This window comes from Dreissena polymorpha, chromosome 2 (genome assembly GCF_020536995.1).
Source record: "Dreissena polymorpha isolate Duluth1 chromosome 2, UMN_Dpol_1.0, whole genome shotgun sequence".
In the NCBI taxonomy this organism is placed as follows: Eukaryota; Metazoa; Mollusca; class Bivalvia; order Myida; family Dreissenidae; genus Dreissena; species Dreissena polymorpha.
The window spans coordinates 11545692-11568669 of record NC_068356.1 but is presented as its reverse complement, the minus strand read 5'-3'; the positions used below and the strand labels follow the sequence as shown (position 1 = coordinate 11568669).

The 22978-nt window shown below is 36.6% G+C and overlaps 1 protein-coding gene across 1 annotated transcript in view; it reads left to right on the top strand.

Moving 5' to 3' along the window:
• Nucleotides 1-22978, top strand: part of LOC127865832 (prominin-1-A-like) — a 127378-nt gene that overhangs the window by 65306 nt on the left and 39094 nt on the right. Inside the window, exons 8-12 of the mRNA XM_052405860.1 lie at nucleotides 5960-6028; nucleotides 15025-15088; nucleotides 16060-16136; nucleotides 17594-17667; nucleotides 19890-20036. Coding sequence (XP_052261820.1) covers nucleotides 5960-6028; nucleotides 15025-15088; nucleotides 16060-16136; nucleotides 17594-17667; nucleotides 19890-20036 — 431 coding nt within the window. The remainder of the gene's footprint in view (nucleotides 1-5959; nucleotides 6029-15024; nucleotides 15089-16059; nucleotides 16137-17593; nucleotides 17668-19889; nucleotides 20037-22978) is intronic.

Below are 22978 nucleotides of genomic sequence, written 5' to 3'. Positions count from 1 at the left end.
ATTACCTCATGGATCATGTTTATTAGCTCACATGATTGCTCAGGTGAGCTTTTGTGACCGTTCTTTGTCTGTCGTACGTACGTCTGTCGTCCGTACGTCCAGATTTGTTCGTAAACACTCTTGAGGCCGCAATTATTGTCCGATCTTCATGAAACTTGGTCCGAAGATTTGTCCCAATGATATCTCGATCAAGTTCGAAACTGGGTCAAAAACTAGGTCAAAAAAGAAAAACCTTGTAAACACTGTAAATGTCACATTTCATGCCCAATCTTCATGTAACTTTGTCAAAATGTTTGCCTTAATGATATGTTGGTTGAGTTCAAAAGTGGTTCCGGTCCGTTGAAAAACATGGCCGCCAGTGGGCAGGGCAGTTTTCCTTATTTGGCTATAGAGAAACCTTGTGAACACTCTAGAAGTCACAATTTTTGCCCAATCATCATAAAAGTTGGTAAAATATTGGTTTCATTGATAACTCGGACGAGTTCAAAAATGGTCCAGATCCGTGAAAAAACATGGCTGCCAGTGGGCGGGGCATTTTTCTCTATATGTATATAGTGAAAACATGTGAACACTCTAGAAGTAACATTTTTGGCCCAATTTTCATGAAATTTGGTCTAAATGTTTGCCTTAATGATATGTTGGTTGAGTTAAAAAGTGGTTCTGGTCCGTTGAAAAACATGACCTCAAGTGGGCGGGGCAGTTTTACTTTTTTGGCTATAGAGAAACCTTGTAAACACTCTAGAAGTCACAATTTTAGCCCAATCATCATGAAAATTGGTCAAAACATTGGTTTTATTGATATCTCGGACCAGTTCTAAAATGGTCCAGATCGGTGAAAAAACATGGCCGCTAGTGGGCGGGGCATTTTTCTCTATATGTATAAAGTGAAAACATGTGAACACTCTACAAGTCACATTTTTGGCCCAATGTTCATGAATTTTTGTCAGAACATTTGTTTCCTTGATACAAGAGTTCAGTTCAAAAATGGTTCTGGTCATGTCTGCCGGGCAGGGGGGGGCAGTTTTCTTATATTTATATTGTAAAAAAAAAAAGCTTGTGAACACTCTAGAAGTCATATTATTTGCCCAATCATCATGAAACATAGTGAAAAGATTGGTTTTATATGTATCTCAGATGAGTTCGCAAATGGTCCCGATCGGTGAAAAAACATGGCCTCCAGGGGGTGGGGCAGTTTTCCTTTTGTGACTAGAGAGAAACATTGTGATCGAACACTATAGAAGTCACATTTTTTGCCTAATCATTGTGAAACCTAGTCAATGAATTGGTTTTATTGATTTCTCGGACAAGTTGGAAAATGGCTCAGATCGGTGAAACACACTTTTTAGCTCACCTGATTGCTCATGTGAGGTTTTAGGATTGGTCTTTGTCCGCCGTCTGTCCGTCCATATTTGGTTTATAAACACTCTAGCATTCACATTTCTCAAGCATTCTTCATCAAAGTTGCTGAAAGATCTCAGTCAAGTTTGATTATGAGCAAAATCACATTATTAATGCCATAATTATTGCCCTTAGATTGTCCAAATTTGCATTATATTATATAAAATTCTTGTAAACACTAGAGGTCACAATTTTGTTTCAGATTTTATGAATCTTGGTCATAATATTTATTTTTGTAAGCAAAATTTGATGTTTGGTAAGGGGGGTCAACTCAAAATATAGGTAACCAGGTCAAATCGTACAAAAACAAAAACACTCCATACGCCAGAGTTTTGGTTCAATAATGATGAAACTTGACCAAGATGTTTGTCTGGACAATATCCAGGTCAAGTTTGACATTTGGTAAAGATTGAATGAACCGACTCCTCTCAGGTGAGCGAACTAGGGCCATCTTGGCCCTCTTGTACTTATCTAAAATTAACACTTACACTTGGCCCATTTTGAGTTAGAACTATTGTTTGAAACAATTGTTTGTAACAAAAGTTTGAAACTATAGTTATACACCCAGTTACAAAGTAACAGGTTTATTATGCAATCACCAGGGATTTTGGTCCTACTGTTTGTTTGTCTGTCTGTTGACATAAACTTGTCCACAGGGGTTCTCCTACACTTTTCATCTACATAGAAACTTGCAGGCATTGTTGATATTTAGTTGTACAATTTTATTTTTTTTTCGCTAAATATTACAAACGTTATGCCCCCCTCTTAACTTAGAAATTCATTTCTTTTTTTCTGGATTAGCAAACAAATTTATAGCCTAATGTACAATATCCAGATTTGTTCTGTTTTGGTCTGTTTAATTGCATATTAGCCCTCTACTTAGTTTCATCAAACATGACCTTTGGGTCATAACTGAAACACCAAGGCATTCAAATGATTTATAAAGACTTAAATAGCAAAATAACAATGCTTTCCTTTTAACCCACAAGGCCCAATGGTTTTGAATTCCCAGGGTCTACTTTTTCTTTGCTATAACTTGTTACATATTACTACTTGTGGTGTTGTAGGGTATTTGTCACTACTGCGATGAGCTCTAGTGTGAATTGTGCGCAGATTTAGTAGCCTTTTGGAAAGAAATATGTACAATATAATTAAGCAGTCATTCATTTTCATGTAGGTTCAAACTTGTAATAAAAGGAAATTAATTTTTGCCTTTTTAGGTATATTTTTAGCTCACTTGATTGCTCAGGTGAGCTTTTGTGACCGGTCTTTGTCCGTCCGTCTGTCTGTCCGTCCGTCCGTTAACATTTGTTCGTAAACACTCTAGAGGGCACATTTATTGTCCGATCTTCATGAAACTTGGTAAGAAGCTTCGTCTCAATGAAATCTCGGTCGAGTTCGAAACTGGGTCGTGCCGGGTCATAAACTAGGTCACTAGGTCAAGAAAAAGAAAAAACTTGTAAACACTGTAGAAGTCACATTTCATGCCCAATCTTCATGTAACTTTGTCAAATGTTTGTCTTAATGATATGTTGGTTGAGTTCAAAAGTGGTTCTTGTCTGTTGAAAAACATGCCCGCCAGTTTGGCTTGTAAAACTCTGGAAGTCACAATTTTTGCCCAATCATCAAAACATTGGTTTAATTGATTTCTCGGATGAGTTCGAAAATGGTCCAGATCGGTGAAAAAACATGGCCGCTAGTTGGCGGGGCATTGTTCTCTATATGTATATAGTGAAAACATGTCAACACTGTAGAAGTCACATTTTTGGCCCAATTTTCATGAAATTTTGTCAGAACTTTTATTTCCAAGATACGTGAGTTAAGTTTGAAAATGGTTCCGGTCTGTTGAAAAACATGGTTGCCAGGGGGACGGGGCAGTTTTCCTTATATTTATATAGTAAAAAGGCTTGCAAACAATCATGAATTAAGGTCATGTAACATGAGAGACAACTCTTCTAAAATATTGCTTTTAAGTTAAGAGTAGTTACTCCCCTTTTATTATTAATGTTTTCATAATAATACAGTGTAGCTGTGTTTCATTTATGTGTTGTTATATTAGGTTGGATGTTTTTATGCCCCCTTTCGAAGAAAAGGGGGCATATAGTGATCGGACTGTCCGTCTGTCTGTCTGTCCGTATGTCCCTCTTTCCGTCACACTTTGCATTAAGGTTTCCAAAAATGCTCATAACTTCTATGTCCTTTGAGATATAATTTTCATTTTTGGTATGCATGTGTATATGGACAAGGCCTTCCATACGCACACATTTTTTAAGCCCTGTGACCTTGACCTTCAACTTAGGGTCCGCGTTTAGGTTTCGAAATCTGCGTTTAGGTTTTTTTTTAAAATGCTCATAACTTCTATGTCCCTTGAGATATAACCTTCATATTTGGTATGCATGTGTATATGGGCAAGGCCTTTCCATACAAACACAATTTTTTACCCCTGTGACCTTGACCTTAAACTTAGGGACCGCGTTTAGGTTTCCAAATCTGCATTTAGGTTTTGAAAAATGCTCATTTCTTCTATGTCCCTTGAGATATAACCTTCATATTTGGTATGCATATGTATATGGACAAGGCCTTTCCATACGCACACATTTTTTTACCCCTGTGACCTTGACCTTGAACTTAGAGTCTGCGATTAGGTTTCAAAATCTGCGTTTAGGTTTCGAAAAATGCTCATAACTTCTATGTCCCTTGAGATATAACCTTCAAATTTGGTATGCATGTGTTTATGGACAAGGCCTTTCCACACACACACACATTTTAACCCCTGTGACCTTGACCTTGAACTTAGGGTCCGCGTTTAGGTTTCGAAATCTGCGTTTAGGTTTCGAAAAATGCTATAACTTCTTTTAAAGCGTTTATAGGGGGCATATGTCATCCTATGGTGACAGCTCTTGTTTTTAGCTCACCTGATTGCTCAGGTGAGCTTTTGTGACTGGTCTTTGTCCGTCGTCCGTCCGTCCATCCACATTTGTTCGTAAACACTCTAGAGGCCACATTTATTGTCCGATCTTCATGAAACTTGGTCAAAAGATTTGTCCCAATGATATCCCGATCGAGTTTGAAACTGGGTCATGCTGGGTCAAAAACTAGGTCACTAGGTCAAAAAAAAAGATAAAGCTTGTAAACACTGTAGTAGTCACATTTAATGCCCAATCTTCATGTAACTTTGTCTATATGTCTGTCTTAATGATATGTTGGTTGAGTTCAAAAGTGGTTCCGGTCCATTGAAAAAACATGGCCGCCAGTGGGCGGGGCAGTTTTCCTTATATGGCTATAGAGAAACCTTGTAAACACTAGAAGTCACAATTTTGGCCCAAGCATCATGAAAGTTAATCAAAACATTGGTTTTATTGATATGTCGGACGAGTTTGAAAATGGTCCAGATTGGTGAAAAAACATGGCCGCCAGTGGGCGGGGCATTTTTCTCAATATGTATATAGTGAAAACATGTGAACACTCTAGAAGTCACATATTGCCCAATTTTCATGAAATTTGGTCAGAACATTTGTTTCCTTGATACAAGAGTTGAGTTGGAAAATGGTTCGGGTCAGTTGAATAACATGGCTGCCGGGGGGCAGTTTTCTTTTATTTTTATAGTAAAAAAAGCTTGTGAACACTCTAGAAGTCACATTTTTTGCCCAATCATCATGAAACTTGGTGAATAGATTTGTTTAATATATATCTCAGATGAGTTTGCAAATGGTCCTGTTGGGTCAATAAACATGGCTGCCAGGGGGGTGGGGCAGTTTTCCTTATGTGACTTTATACACAGAAACCTTGTGATCGAACACTATAGAAGTAACATTTTTTGCCTAATCAATGTGAAATTAAGTCAATACATTGGTTTTATTGATTTCTTGGACAAGTTGGAAAATGTCTAAGATCGGTGAAACACACTTTTTAGCTCACCTGATTGCTCAGGTGAGGTTTTAGGATTGGTCTTTGTCCGCTGTCTGTCCGTCCACATTTGGTTTGTAAACACTCTAGCATTCACATTTCTCAAGCATTCTTTATCAAAGTTGCTGAAAGATCTCAGTTAAGTTTGATGATGAGCAAAATCACATAATTAATGCCATAATTATTGCCCTTAGATTGTCCAAATTTTCATTATATTATACAAAATCCTTGTAAGCAAAGTTTGATGTTTGGTAAGGGGTGTCAACTCAAAATATAGGTCACCATTTCAAATCTTACAAAAACAAAAACACTCACTACGCCAGAGTTTTGGTTCAATAATGATGAAACTTGACCAGGATGTTTGTCTGATTAATATCTAGGTCAAGTTTGACATTAGGTAAAGATTGAATGAACCGACTCCTCTCAGGTGAGCAAACTAGGACCATCTTGGCCCTCTTGTTTTTTGTCTTGTGACAATTGTATTTGCAGAGAAGTTTTAAGAATTATGAGTTTAAGAATGTATCATAAAGAACATCAACCATATTAATATTTTGTTAAACTTAGGACCCATATAATTGACTTCATTTGGACACAGATAGTTTATTTCAATTACAAAAAATCGTAATGGTTTCATAATAGTTTCTTAATATTTCAGCTGAAAGGCTTTCAAACAGAGCTTAACAAAACTTCAGAAGCCCAGAACATCACAGAATTTGTTGATCAGGTATGATTTTAGTTTACTTTTTATTGTTCAAGATCAATACTTAATGAAAAAAGGAAGACAATATTTTTTGCCAGATATTACAGATAAAAAACTCACATGTTGAACCACGCAATTTGGGGCTTTTCTCCTTGATTTCCTCCAAAAATCACAAGAACAACTTAATTGGGGAATTAATCTATGTTTTCATGTGTATCAAGCATTTAATTAAGATTTTAATTGGTTTTAGAGTTACAATTACAGGAATTTGTTTCAAAAACAATTGAAAAGACATATTCATACAGGTAAATCCTACCACTCCAGACTGGTGAACTTAAATGTAGAATAAAGTGGCAGCAGTAATTATGCAGTTAGAAAATGAGTAAACTCAAAGTTGTTATTTTACATTTCAACATAGGTGTACATATTGGTTTACTGGCTCAAAAGAAGTTTTCACCAGACTAAACATATATGTACTAAAATCATCCTCTTTATGTTCCTTTATGGAACTAAAAACCATGTCTATTATTGTGAATAAAGTTTAAATAAGCAGATTAATTAATACTGATAGTGACAAAATCAGACTAGCCTTGCATATTGGTTTTTTACCAAACAAGAAAGTGCATTAACTTGCTGGCTTAATACATGTCTGTCCATAATTCTTCTTTATTATCATAAGGAAACAGTTTGCTTATGTTCACAGACTGATTTCTATTTGTGTGTCCATTATTGTTGTGTGCATCATTTTGGAATTAATGTAAATCTCTGTGGTTAAATGATATCATTATTTAATAAAGTCAATTATGTTTCATTTGGTTTCACTGGTGGTGATTGTCTTTATTCTGAAACTATTATATAATAGAAATCCTTTTGTTTACTTAACTTTGTACTAAGTCAGACCCTAATATGTTGTATTCCTGTAATGATTATTTTTCGGATTTCATTTCATGGCCATTCTCTCTTAATCTCTTATTCAATAAAGGTTGTTGTCAGTTACAGGCATAAGTATGTGCTTAATACTGATACACAACCTATCCAAGGAAAAGTGTGATTTGGTAAACTGACCCCCGAGATATGACTGAAATACTGCTGAAAAGGGCAAAAATTGCAACAAAATAAAACAAAACAGGGGCAAAAAGTACAAATAGCATTTTGTTTGGAATTCGATTAAAATGGTTTGGGAATTTTCACATTTTGGATAAAGGAAAAACGCAAAATTGGCAGTGGAAATGGTGACAATATTAGTACCCGCAGCAGGTAGGGCAAAAATAACATGAAACCTACAATTGCAGCAAGTCTTTGGCCATCTTGTGAACAATGCACACATGTTGAATAAAAGTTTTTCTATATATATTTCAATTACCAACCACTTAATTCCTTAATTTTATTTTGATACTAGTGTGGCATTAACTATTGTACTTGTTTGTCTTTGCATTTTTAAGAACATTTGTGTTCTTAAGTCCACTTTTCATGGCTTTCTCCATGGTCCATCAGTTTGGTCTGTCTGTCTGTATGGCTGTACAAAGTTGCCTGTCTCAGCCATAACTTTGCCAAATATTGATGGATTTTGAAATAACCTAGCATCAATGTCCACAGTCATAAGACCACGTGTCACATATATATAACACCTGTCTCCCTAGTTGTAAAATACAGATAAACTGCTTTCCACTAATGTCGTCAGCTAGGTACCACTTGTCATTGCTTGTTTCGCTCTTTTAAACCTAGGACAAGCTCTAAGTGGCGGGCGGCAGTGTTGATCAGACACTACCCATTAGTGGATGGCTTCCAGCTACTGGCGTTCCTCCTTAGCCATAGCCAGCTGGAGCTTCTTTCTGCTGCCTGTGATACCTTCTTAATGGCCAGCTTTCTCGCCTGTCCCACTATTCCCATATCCTGGAACATCTTTCCCAGCGATGGTGCAGGAAACCCTCTGCATCCCACTTCAATCGGGTAGTTCCATGCTCTCCACCCAGCCTCTCTACATTCCTGGACGAGATCTTCGTACTTGGCCTTCTTTCTCTCATGTGCCTGAGTACATCTTTCTTCCCATGGTACAGTCAGCTCTACCAGAATGATCTTCTTTGACTTTTCGGAGACCATCACAATGTCTGGACATAGGGTAGTGTGGACAATGTCTGGAAACTGCAGCTGTTTTCTAAGATCTGCCCATAGTTCCCAGTCATTTGTGCCGTCTAGGATACTCGGATGTCCTCCCTTTGTACCCTTCCTTACTGTCCCTGCAGGTACAAAGTTGATGTGCTTTACCCCTGCATGTACTCTCGCCTTCTTCTTGTGTCTCTCAAGTGTATCAGCTACCTCTCGGAGTACCTGGTCATGTCTCCAGCGATATCTCCCCTGGGCAAGTGCTTCCTTACATGAGGACAAGATGTGGTCCAGGGTAGCTCTTCCTCCACATAGGGTGCATTCTGCTGTCTGTATCAGCCCCCATCTCTAGAGATTCGCCGGTGTTGGCAAGACATCATAAACTGCCCGGATTAGGAACTGCATTGAAAAAACTGGTACTTCCAGATATCTGTCCATGACAGTTTCCTCCCTGTTGTCTGCCACTTTGTCCAGCTTCCCTGGCTCCCCATCTGGACAGCTTTCACCTTTCTTGTCTCTTCTTCTTAGCACAATGGTCAAGGTCACACTAAGAGGTCAAAGGCCAAATTGTGTGTCTCAACCAAAACTTTGCCATATAATGATAGAATTTGAAATGACTTTGCACAGATACTTTCACAAAAGTTATAAGTATTATAAATCAAAGTCCCGCATGTAACACCTGTGTCCGTACCTCAGAATGTCAAGTTCACACTTAGATAGCTTGAAAATTCCACAAATGTAAACCATCAAAAGATGATGTTTTGCATAATAACTTTTATTAGCTAACATTAAAGGTCATATTTAGAGTTAGAATGTCAAATTTGGTCATAAAACTGCTTGTCTGGACTGTGACTGTGTCAATCTTAATGCTTCTATGAAGATACATCATTTCATGGTTAAAACCTCTCTGCCATCATCATAAGTCACAGTCACACATAGATGTCATAGGTCAAATTTAGCCAGAAAACAGCTTGACCTGGCTGTTGCTTTGTCATTCATCATGCAATTTTTAGATAACATACCATAAATTACTACAATGAGGAGACTGGGTGTCACCCATCTCATTACGTCAAAGATTAAGGACACTTAGAGGTCAAAAGTCAAACTTAGCCATAAACATTTTTTTTATGAAAATATAGTTATAAGACAGAAGTGGAATGAGGAGGCATCAGTGCCCTTTTTACACATTTGTTTAGTTTCTTAAAGTCAAAGAAACTATCTCTGTTATGAGTGTTATTATTTAGGTTAACACATTCAATGGTAATATACATATTTTGACTTCTGATAAAAAAAAAAATGTTGTATTCGGGATTTACACAAAATGGGCAAAACTTATTGTTTTAGCTGGAATTTGTTAAACACAAAAATAATATTTATCTGGTAAAATTATGATGAAGCACTATATTTTAACATAATATTCATACCCCACTTTTTAGTATTACAAACATATGACGTATGACTGGGCAGTTAATATATTTTGTTGGTTGCTTTACTTGAATCAAACATTTTTTATCCCCCGCCACAGGCGGAGGGATATAGAATTGGCTTTGTCTTTCATTCCGTCAGTCTGTAACACAACTTTTTATGTCCCCCACTATAGTAGTGGGGGACATATTGTTTTTGCCCTGTGTTTTGGTCTGTTGGTCTGTTTGCGCCAACTTTAACATTTTGCAATAACTGTTGCTATATCGAAGATAGCAACTTCATATTTGGCATGCATGTGTATCTATGAAGCTGCACATTTTGAGAAGGTCAAGGTCATCCTTCAAGGTCAGAGGTCAAATATATGTGGCCAAAATCGCTCATTTTATGAATACTTTTGCAATATTGAAGATAGCAACTTGATATTTGGCATGCATGTGTATCTCATGGAGCTGCACATTTTGAGTGGTGAAAGGTCAAGGTCAAGGTCATCCTTCAAGGTCAGAGGTCAAATATATGTGGCCCAAATCGCTTATTTTATAAATACTTTTGCAATATTGAAGATAGCAACTTGATATTTGGCATGCATGTGCATCTCATGGAGCTGCACATTTTGAATGGTGAAAGGTCAAGGTCATCCTTCAAGGTCAGAGGTCAAATATATGTGGCCCGAATCGCTTATTTTATGAATACTTTTGCAATATTGAAGATAGCAACTTGATATTTGGCATGCATGTGTATCTCATGGAGCTGCACATTTTGAGTGGTGAAAGGTCAGGGTCAAGGTCATCCTTCACAAGGTCAAGGTCATCCTTTAAGGTCAAACATGATATAGGGGGACATAGTGTTTCACAAACACATCTTGTTATGGCTATATCTCAGAAACTGTACAAGATATCAACTTGAAACTTCATGGGTTCAATGATATCCATAAGGAGAAGTGCCATGCACACGAACTATAACCCTACACTTCCTCAAATAAGAGTACTTGCCCTTTTTTATGCTCCCCGAAAATTTTGGGGGAGCATATAGTTGCCGTTTGTCCTTCCTTACTTCCTTGCTTCCTTCCGTCACACTTTTGTTACAGTTTCTCATAGCACCTTTAATACTTTCCCGATATCTTTCATATTTGGCATGTAGGTTCCTTGCATGGACCTCTACCTTTTGATGAGGTTTGAGGTCGCTGGGGTCAAGGTCAAGGTCACCAAGGCTAATAATAGATTTTTCCTTCACACTTTTGTTACAGTTTCTCATAGCACCTTCAATACTTTACCGATCTCTTTCATATTTAGCATGTAGGTACCTTGCATTGACCTCTACCTTTTGATGAGGTTTGAGGTCACTGAGGTCAAGGTCAAAGACACAGAGATTAAATATAGATTTTTCCATCACACTTTTGTTACAGTTTCTCATAGCACCTTCAATACTTTACCGATATCTTTCATATTTGGCATGTAGGTACCTTGCATGGACCTCTACAGTTTGATGAGGTTTGAGGTCACTGGGGTCAAGGTCAAGGTCACCGAGGCTAATAATAGATTTTTCTGTCACACTTTTGTTACAGTTTCTCATAGCACCTTCAATACTTTACCGATCTCTTTCATATTAGGCATGTAGGTACCTTGCATGGGCCTCTACCTTTTGATGAGGTTTGAGATCACTGGGGTCAAGGTCAAGGTCACCGAGGCTAATAAAAGATTTTTTTAGGTGGTTATTAACACATAGATTGACAAAGCCCATCATCGGGGAGAATCCATCAGTTTCACTGATATTCTTGTTTTTGTATGATATTACTTTTCAGGGCTTTAACTCAGATACCTTACAATACTTCAACTGGAAACTTTATGAGTGTATTGTAATCAATTAGGAGAAGTGCCATGCACAAGCATCATAACCGCACACTTTCTTATATAAGAGTTATTGCCCTTTGTTACTTTTGTATTGTGGAATTTTCAAGGCCATATCTCAGATATGCTACAAGATTTCAATATGAAATTGCATGGGTGTATATATATATATATCAATGAGGAGAATTGCAATGCATGAAAACAATTAGCCTTCACTTGAATATTGTGTTAGGATTAATGCCATATATCAAGGGATTTGCATCTATCCATAAGCAAACTTCATTTGGTGGGGGATATCAATTAAACGAATTTGCTTTTTAGCTCACCTGAGCACAACGTGCTCATGGTGAGCTTTTGTGATCGCCTTTTGTCCGTCGTGCGTCGTCTGTCGTCAACATTTTGCCTTGTGAACACTCTAGAGGCCACATTTATTGCCTGATCTTCATGAAATTTGGTCAGAACATTTGTCCCATTGATACCTCGACTGAGTTCGAAACTGGGTCATGCTGGGTCAAAAACTAGGTCACTAGGTCAAAAAAAAGAAAAACCTTGTGAACACTGTAGAAGTCACATTTGATGCCCAATCTTCATGTTACTTTGTCAAAATGTTTCTCTAAATGATATGTTGGTTGAGTTCAAAAATGGTTCGGTCCGTTGAAAAACATGGCCGCCAGGGAGCTGGTCAGTATTCCTTATATGGCTAAAGAGAAACCTTGTGAACACTCTAGAAGTCACAATTTTTGCCCAATCATCATGAAACTTGGTCAAAACATTGGTTTCATTGATATCTCGGAGGAGTTCAAAAATGGTCCAGATCGGTGAAAAAACAGGGGGCGGGCAGTTTTCCTTATATGGCTATTGTAAAACCTTGTTAACACTCTAGAGGCCACATTTATTGTCCAATCTTCATGAAATTTGGTCAGAAGATTGGTCTGTATGATATCTTGGATTAGTTTGAAAATGGTTACGTTTGCTTGAAAAACATGGCTGCCAAGGGGCGGGGCATTTTTCCTTATATGGCTATATATGGCTATAGTAAAACCTTGTGAACACTCTAGAGGCCACATTTATTGTCCAATCTTCATGAAATTTTGGTCAGAAGATTGGTCTCAATGATTTCTTGGATGAGTTCAAAAATGGGTACGTTTGCTTGAAAAACATGGCTGCCAAGGGGCGGGGCATTTTTCCTTATATAGCTATAGTAAAATATTGTTAACACTCTAGAGGCCACAATTATTGTCCGATCTTCATGAAACTTGGTCAGAAGATTCATCCCAATAATATCTTAGACGAGCTCAAAAATGATGTCGGTTGGTTGAAAAACATGGCCACTAGGGGTGGGGCATTTTTCCTTATATGGCTATAGTAAAACCCTGTTAACACTCTAGAGGCCACATTTATTTTCCAATCTTCATGAAACTTGGTCAGAAGATTTGTCCTAATGATATCTTGGATGAGTTCGAAAATGGTTTCGTTTGCTTAAAAAATATGGCCACCAGGGGGCGGGGCATTTTTCCTAATATGGCTATAGTTAAACCTTGTTAACACTCTAGAAGCCATATTTATTGTAGGATCATTATGAAACTTTGTCAAAAGATTTGTCCCAATGATATTTTGGACAAGTTCGAAAATGGTTCCAGTTGCTTGAAAAACATGGCCACCAGTGGGCGGGGCATTTTTCCTTATATGGACTCATGAATCTTCATGAAACTTTGACAGTATATTTGTTTAAATGATATCTTGGATGTGTATGAAAATGGTTCTGTTCTGTTGAAAAATGTGGCTGCCAGGGTGTTCACTAGTCATGAAAGTTAGTAAGAACATTTTGTTCTAATGACATCTTGGGCTGCACAGAACAGGTCAGTTCCTTTGAATCTCAGGTGAGCGACTTTGGGCCTTTCAGGCCCTCTTGTTTTATTGGTTTTTACAGCCACTGACCAATCCCTTTGACTTTTACCAACCATTTAGCATTTTTGTGCCTTTTTGTACTTAAAAAAGTCAGATTAAGGTTTATATGCAAATCAGGTCAAAATTTGCACACACAAAGTACATATTACTTCAGATATTCAATTGAAACTTCACACATGCCTTTGGGATTATCATGAATGGTCACATACCATATTAGGCAGTAAATTTGACTTGCAATTTAGCACAATTATGCATCTTTTTGTACCAAATTTTCCCTCTTTTAGCGCGCTCCCATGTATACAGCGCAGGCTGTTTAATTAATGCAAAAATGGAGAAAAAAAATATCTATAGACAATAAAACCACCAAATCGGACCGAAAATGGCCGCCATTTTACGATTGCGCAATCCCATAATACAGGGCATTGGAAAGCTTACAGGTAAGCATTCAAAATAGGAAGCGTCATTATGATTAGGAGCATGGGTTGCATAGCACTATACTTTTCTGACAATTTTGTAATTTTCTAGCAACAGATTAACAGTCCGCTTGCATTTTAGTGTATAACGTGAGAAAATAAGAATTCATGTACATCATGTCATTCTTCCTCGGGGAAAGCATGAGCTTTAAATTTGAATGCTGAATAAAACTTTGTGGCGCATGGGAGACAGTTGTTGAGACATGTCAGTATTGATGTAAAATTGTTAATCTATTATTTTGGACAAGTTGGGCTATTGTTTGTCGCGTTACACAGGCGTGAATGTAATGAACAATGAATGCTTCAAAAACCTGGACCAAACTGGAAAACACTTAAGAAGTCCCTGTTCACAACTACGATTACCTGCAAAAATGACCAAATGCCTTTACCAGTCCAACGTAAGCTGCCAATGTAGAAGCGCACAAACACATACAAATAAATGTTTGCATACTTTATTCCAACATTTTATTTTATTGTTAATAACTAATGCGAAACCGTAACTGACTTTTTGTTGTTTCGACGGCCCCTTCAGTCTGTAAGATTTTAGGGTGTAGTTTTCTGGAATACAAAAATGGCGGCAATTATGATTATTTATGATTACAAAATGAATTATTCGCAATTTAACAGCAAAAAAAGCGTTGTATCAATGTATTATGTGCACCAACTTTTTACTATACAAAGGAATGTACGGTTTATAGAAAATTCAGGTTAAGGATTGAGTGTAACAACTTCTCTGCTATCTCTAGATGACATGAAAACCGAGCATGGGGTTGCATTTGGTTAGGTCAAGGTCACTGTTGCTAACAATATATATATTTGCACTATGCGACTTCTATTCTTTATGACCACATCTGGCTATTGAAATAGGTAATAATATAAGGTTTTGTTGGCTCTATTACTTCACTTTGATATCTGCCCTTATTCCAATATCATTACCCAACAAGGAAGGGGGCTTTTGGGGGTATAAGAGTTTCTCTCTAAGTTTGTCTGTACCAAAACTTTTCCAATGTTTAACTTACTGATTCTTTTTTTTTTCAACTTTGTACAAATGTTAATCTACATGAGACTGTGGGTTGTGCACAAAAGCCATATTGCTGCCTTTAAGGTAATAATTGGAGATAAAAGTCTAACAGCAGCACTGTTTGTCAAGGATCTACGTATGCATCAAAATCATAATTGTTTGGATTTTTTTTTAAATTCCACTCAATCTTATATGAAATTAACAATTCATTGACTAAAAGGTTATTGCTTTTTACAATGTTTTCAGTCAGCAAAGCAGTTTGACAACGTCAGCTCTGAAGTACTTGACAATATACGAACATATATAAATGGTAGGTGATTTTGATATAAACCAGATTGTTATATATCACGAAAAAAAAAAAAATTCTGAAATGCCGTATTTTTTACAATTATTAGTTTATATTGATTAAAATATCACGACTGGTATATTACATTACTTGAAAATTTTTGTTAAGTTTTCATATTTTCAGTACATTCGGTAATAAAATTTTACTGAGTATATTTACCAGGTTATTTGGAGAGTTCTGTTGTTGTGGTTATATTTTGTGAAACTACGAGGATTGCTTATATAAAGTATAAAATACAATGCTCATTGTATGAGCATGGATGACCGAGTGGTCTAAATGGGAGACTTTTTACTATTTTAACTCCAGGACTCCAGGGTTCAGTGGTTCGAGCCTTGTTCTGGGTTACTTTTCATTTTTTCATTCTATTCTTGATTTTTTACTGGAAATTTTTAGATCCAATGTTTAAATTTATCAATATAAAGCATTTAATTACGGTATTTTAGAACTTTTCTTTTTTCGTCAATCTGGTTGACTGTCCCTTTAAAGTGTAAATTTTGTATAGCCTGCCAGCATTACCTGATAATCTTGAACTTTTTCAAAATGTTCTTGCTTTGTTTCCTATAATTGTATAGAGTTTTGTTTCTGCACTTGTTTAAAAAGTTCAATGTCGCCTTAACTGGGCTTTTTATGCTGTACAATTTTATTAATTGAACTAAATTTCAGAACTTAAATTAATATATAATAATCATAACGGTACTTAAATTTATATTGATGCATATAGATCAGTGTCCTGTTTAAGATTGCAAGCTACATGTACTATGATGTTTTCCAAAGCATAATTTTTTCAAATAATTTTTGACATTTTAGCACATGGATTTTATTTTCTTAATTTTGATTTTTTTTTCAGTGGGACAACATTTTTAGTTGTTAAAACAAATACATTAGCTTGCTATGTTCATGTGTATTATTACTTAGATTTATGTTTATTATTATAGATGCATCTACCCAGTTGGAAACGATTAATAAAACATTTTCTAAAGAGGTGAAGACAATAAGTAATCGAGTTGATCTTGTAAGTAACAACTCATTATACCCTCTTCCCCAATATGTAGTAAAGCAAGAATGCTGGATTCTCTGTTGTAGTCTGTCCAGCCTTCCGTCTGTCGTGCCTCCTTTTGTCATAAGACACAAATTTATATATACAACTTGCTGTTGTGCATGTGAAGTGAATGCCCTTTTTATGTCCCCCACCACTATAGTGGGGGACATATTGTTTTTGTTATGTCCCCCACCACTATAGTGGGGGACATATTGTTTTTGCCCTGTCTGTTGGTTTGTGTGTTTCAAACTTAACATTTGCCATAACTTTTGCAATATTGAAGATAGCAACTTGATATTTGGCATGCATGTGTATCTCATGGAGCTGCACATTTTGAATGGTGCAAGGTCAAGGTCATCCTTCAAGGTCAAAGTTCAAATATATAGCTTTAAAGCGGCGCAGAAGGGGACATAGTGTTTCTGACTAACACATATCTTGTTTCAACTTTGAATTTCTGTGTACAAGTTGTGTAGGCGCACAGGCACGGTATTTGGTTATCTAGTGTCTCAAGAATGACTTTGAGGTTTTGATTGAAATACAAGCCTTTATAACTATGTTGAAATTACCTCATAGACCAGGTTAGGTTTTATTCTTTATATTAAAATGAACATTTACACTTGGCCAATTTGGAAACTATAGTTATACCCACCCCCCCCCCCCCCCCCCCCCCCCCCGAAATATACTGTACTTTTATCAAATCATTAAGGTTAAGGTCATTAAAAGGTTGAAAATAATATCACTTATTTAATTATTGTTCACAAGTTAAAATTCAATTAATTTGATTTTTTGTCAAGGTCTTATTATCACCCACCATAGGCGGAGGGATATTGTTTTGGCGTTGTCCGTCCGTCTGTTCGTCTTTCTGTCCGTCCGGAGCCATATCTTGGAAGTGCTTTGGCGCATTTCATTGAAACTTGGTATGAGTATATATATGGATAAGAGGATGATGCACGCCAAATGGCAATGTACACCATCTGTTAAAAACGGAGTTATGGACCTTTGTATCTTGAAAAAATGCTTTTTGGACTGTCAAATATAACACTTTTTTGTCCAGAAGCATATTGGTGGGGGATATATCAATTCAACAAATTTGATTGTTTATTATCCCCCGCCATAGGCAGATGGATATTGTTTTTGCGTTGTCCGTCCATCTTTCCGTCCGGAGCCATATCTTGGAAGTGCTTTGGCAGATTTCATTGAAACTTGGTATGAGTATATATATGGATAAGAGGATGATGCACGCCAAATGGCGATGTACACCATATGTTAATAACGGAGTTATGGCCCTTTGTATCTTGAAAAAAAAATGTGTCAAATATAACACTTAAGTTTCCAGAAGCACATTGGCGGGCGATATCAATTCAATGAATTTGCTTGTTTATTTATTTATTTATTTGAAATGATTTCATATATTTAACCATTTGCTTTAGAGTACTCCCCTCTCTGATGCACAAACCACTATAAACGACATGAAAAAAACAACAAAACTTGTCGGTGATATCATGTAAGTATTGCAACTTAATGCCGGGTCAGTAATCACAAATCTCCTAAGGAATATCTTATCTTTATACTGATAATTTAAGATTTAATTTTAATTTTGAAATTTATTTTAGGATAGAAGACTTACAATGTGTTCACATAAACATGTGTGCTTCTACTTATTTATCATGATGCATATCTGAATAGTCAGTTACCTGAGCATGAAGTGCTCAAGGTGAGCTATTGTGATCACCCCATGTCCGTAGTCATGCGATATCTATCATGGGCTGTACCAATATACTTGGTCAAACTTCTAATGTGGACAATATCTAGGCCTAGATTGAATATTTAAATTCATTTAGCATTTAAAAACTGTCACGAGGTCAGATTCTATATAAAAAAAAAATACACACACACTTTGTTACCACTCAACAGGCCACATTTACAAGTTTATCTAATGGTCTAGTATGTCAAAAACATAAGTCACCATGTTAAATCTAAATAAAATGTTGTTACCACTCTTAAGGTTATATTTATGACTCAAGCAAGATCAAAGTTTGTCAGAATGTGTTTCTTGACAATATGTAGGCAATATTTTAATCTGGATCACATTCTTCATAAAACCAGGTTAAATCTAAGAAAAAAACATTTTACTATTCTCAGAGCCAAATTTGCTACTCAAATCTTGATTAAACTGGGTCTGAATGTTTATTTGACAATATCAAGGCCAAATCAAAATCTGGGACATGTATGTGCAAAAACAAGGTCACATTGTTACAAACAGTTTTTTTCTAAAATATTGGGGCTTAATTAAAGAATGTTTTTTGACCATTGAAACTCCTTGCCACCAGGCACGCAGTCTTCAGCGAAAGACACACTTAAATTACAAATTTTGCCCAATAGGCATGAAACATGATCAGAATGTAAATTTTGTTCTAATGACATCTAAGCCAATTTTAAATTGTTCTGTGTAAAAAGCATGGTAAAAGCCTCATTAATTGCACAATCACAAAAGCTGCTTAAACAGTTCTGTTCCTTTTGGTCTTAGGTGAGGGACCTAGGGCATTTGGCCCCCTTTTTTTTTTGTTATAACTTCATAAAACTTGCTTGAAACATTTGTTGTAATTATATCTTATGAACACGACTGTAAAGTGCATTTGGATTGTAGGTGAGCTCCATTGGACCTTTTGCTCTTTATCTACCGTAAAAATCCTGTCATTAGTCGAGATTTGTTACCTCCCAAAATGTATGAAAATTTTGATCTCTACTTATATGGTGGCTCATAAAAAATTATAAATACCAGAAAGAGCAATCTCTGGGCCTTAGCCGTAATGGTTTTAGTTGTTGTTGTTGTTGCAGAAATTTTGTGTTGATTTACAACACAAAACATTATCTTTTAAATGTAGCCCATTAATATACTTAGTAATCAAAGTTTGAAACTTCCTTCTTGTTTTTATTTTGATAATTTAATCGAAGTTTTCATGATAGCCAGTGTTTTTTATTTGAAATTGTGAACAAACAGTCAATGGAATGTATAACAAGAATTGCAAAAACTTGCACTCGGTGTAAATCAACATCAAAGGAAAGCCTTTACCTGTCAAGAAGCAATACCTTTCTTGACATACAAATTGTCTTCCTTTGTCTAGAGATCAACAAGCTAAACCAATTGTGTGTTTGTTACTTAACGGCTTCATCCAATAATGTAACACAATGTGCATAGCTCCGCCTTTGGAATCTTTTACCGAGAACAAAGGTGGAGTTAATTGGTTTATGGAACACTTGATTTATGCATGTTGAGTACAATTGGCAGTCGTTATTGGTTGGCCTAAGCTTTGAAACAACAAATAAATTTAGTCATCTTTTCCGAGAAAGACCAAGTAATTCTGATTTACCAACTTCCTGTACAGTTCCAAACAATGTCGTACATTTGTGGTTACAAAATTCTCAAACACTTTTATTGTCGATGATGGCAACAGTGCTTTTGTGAATTATTATTAGTTATCAACTTGCAAGGTAATAATGTTTTTATCTACTCTAAAATCTGGATTAGTGAATATAATTTAAATGTTAAACAAGATAGTTGTTGTAGAAGTAGACAATGACTTTGACTTTGTTTGCATGGTAGATGATACAGGTATATTTGCATTGAATTGTTTAAACCCTTTCACAGGTTGACCAATCTAAGAGCATTGTATAGGTTTCTATGTATGCCTGTTCATTCTTGCTCATGTGCTTACTTTGTTTTAGCTGGTATGTGTGTATTGGCATGGGCTGTGCTGTCCTTCTTGTGGTTGCCTTTGTCTACCTGGGTCTGCTGTTTGGTCTGTGTGGGGAGAGACCTGGAGACAGGGCAAACTGCTGTAACAGGGGCTCCGCCGCCAACCTGCTCTGCACGTAGGTCACCATTAAATCACAACAATATTTTAGAAGCAATTTTTAGCTCATCTATTTTTTGAAAAAAAATTATGAGCTATTGTCATCACCTTGGCGTCGGCGTCCGGTTAAGTTTTGCGTTTAGGTCCACTTTTCTCAGAAAGTATCAATGCTATTGCATTCAAACTTGGTACACTTACTAACTATCATGAGGGGACTGGGCAGGCAAAGTTAGATAGCTCTGGCGTGCATTTTGACAGAATTATGTGCCCTTTTTATACTTAGAAAATTGAAAATTTTGGTTAAGTTTTGTGTTTAGGTCCATTTTATTCCTACAGTATCAAAGCTATTGCTTTCATACTTGCAAAACTTACTAACTATCATAAGGGGACTGTGCATGCAAAGTAATGTAACTCTGACGGGCATTTTGACAGAATTATGTGCCCTTTTTATACTAAGAAAATTGAAAATTTGGTTAAGTTTTGTGTTTAGGTCCACTTTATTCCTACAGTATCAAAGCTATTGCTTTCATACTTGCAACACTTATTTACACTCATAAGGGGACTGTGCAGGCAAAGTTACGTAACTCTGACTGGCATTTGGACGGAATTATGGGCCCTTTATACTTAGAAAATTGAAAATTTTGTTAAGTTTTGTGTTTTGGTCCACTTTACCCCTAAAGTATCATAGATATTGCTTTCATACTTGAAACACTCGCAAACTATCATAAGGGTACAGTAAAAGGACAAGTTGCATAACTCTGGTTGTCATTTTTACGGAATTATGGCCCTTTTTTGACTTAGTAACTTTGAATATATGGTTAAATTTTGTGTTTCGATCCACTTTACTTCTAAAGGATCAAGGCTATTGCTTTCAAACTTCAAATACTTTCATGCTATCATGAGGTTACTGTACCTGGCAAGTTGAATTTTACCTTGACCTTTGAATGACCTTGACTCTCAAGGTCAAATTATTAAATTTTGCTAAAATTGCCATAACTTCTTTATTTATGATTAGATTTGATTGATACTTTGACAAAACTACTCTTACCTGACATACCACAATAGACTTCACCCAATCCATCCCTCGTGCCCCCCCTCCCCCCCCCCCCCTCCCCGAATCCTCCCCCCCCTATTTTTTATTTTTATTTTTTATTTTAAAGATCATCTCACAAATGACCACCACACCCTCACACTATACCCCCCCACCCCCCCAAATGTTTTTTTTGAAAACTGTTAAAAAACACAAATATTTATTTTTATTATTTTTATCTTTGAAATACCGTCCAACCATCGCATCCAAGAATCCCCCCCCCCCCCCTCTTCACTCCACCCCTCCCTCCTTTGTGATTGAAAATGAGAGTCCCTTCACCTTTAAAAAAAAAATAGATGAGGGGTCTGCACCCGCAAGGCGGTGCTCTTGTTGACGATGCTGGAACAGCAGCGTCCAAGGTTTGATAACCAGTAAAAAAAATCTTCACAATGGCGCCCTATGTAAAAGACCGAGCCAGTCCGATTGAGATAACTCGATTTTTCAGTTACTTCCCTTGGCATTCGCCAATGCGTAGGAGATTGCTCGTTGATTTTCATTGATAACATTCTCCTAGCAGAGTTGTCGTTCGTGTTGATAAAGGTAAATATTAATAGAACAGCATATCCTGGGGAAACAGATTCAATAAGTGTATCAGAACGTTAATTTCAAATTAGTAATTTTACATCCATTTTATTTTTATGGACCAATGAAACAACAATATATTTTTAACCAGGTTTTCCGAAGGAAAAAACTGGTTATTAGATTGGCGAATGCGGGCGGGCTGGCTGGCGGGCGGGCGGGCGGAACAAGCTTGTCCGGGCCATAACTATGTCTTTCATTGTCAGATTTTAAAATCATTTGGCACATTTGTTCACCATCATTGGACGGTGTGTCGCGCGAAATAATTACGTCGATATCTCCAAGGTCAAGGTCACACTTTGAGTTCAAAGGTCAAAAATGGCCATAAATGAGCTTGTCCTGGCCATAACTATGTCATTCATTGTGAGATTTTAAAATCATTTGGCACATTTGTTCACCATCATGGGACGGTGTGTCGCACAAAAGAATCACGTCAATATCTCCAATGTCAAGGTCGCCACAACTAAAAATAGATTTTTTTTAAAAACAAACTTACAAAGGGGGTTAATTTTGTTTGTTCATTTCAAAAGTTCAGTTTGAGTTTTCTCCCTTTATCAGATTTTTTTTTCACAATGAAAACCTGGTTTTGTGACAATTTTGTCCCTTGTCTCTATATTGTTTGATATTTGTTCTCGATTTAGTAAATAAATTGCGAATAAAAACATGTAAAATTAACTTTTTACGTGATCACAAAACTAAAGAATGCGAACGATTTCGAACCTGCAAATTGTAAACGCTGCACTGCTATGATATATATAGATAAAACAACATTTATTTGAGTAATTGTCCGTCCCGCTAGGGCAGTGGTAAGGACGTTCGCTTTTTCACCTTTACGACACCGGTTCGATTCCCGCTCCCGGCGCAATGTTATATTTTGTATGTTTTGTGGTCACCATTCCTGACAGTTGTTTTTTTCCGGAAAATCTCATCCCCCCGCAGCATTTGACCATATAAAAAATTAAAAAGTATTTCAGTACAAAACAAATAGCTGGAAATTGCAGCTATCATTCAAAATTCGTCCCAACTGTCGTCAATCTAATCTTATTAGGTAGGAGTGCTGGACACACTCCGGGTCCCAACATTATGCAGCCTCAGCGCGGAGGTAACTCATTACCTTGGAAAAACACAAATACACACACTGGGTGCAGCCTAGGCGCGTATAGACTCAAACAAGGCAACAAACTCAAGTGCGGGCACAATCATTTAAAATTTACATATTGAATACGATATTCTAACAGAAATTACACAACCACCTAAGTGTACATACCATGTTTGATATTTCGTTCGATTGT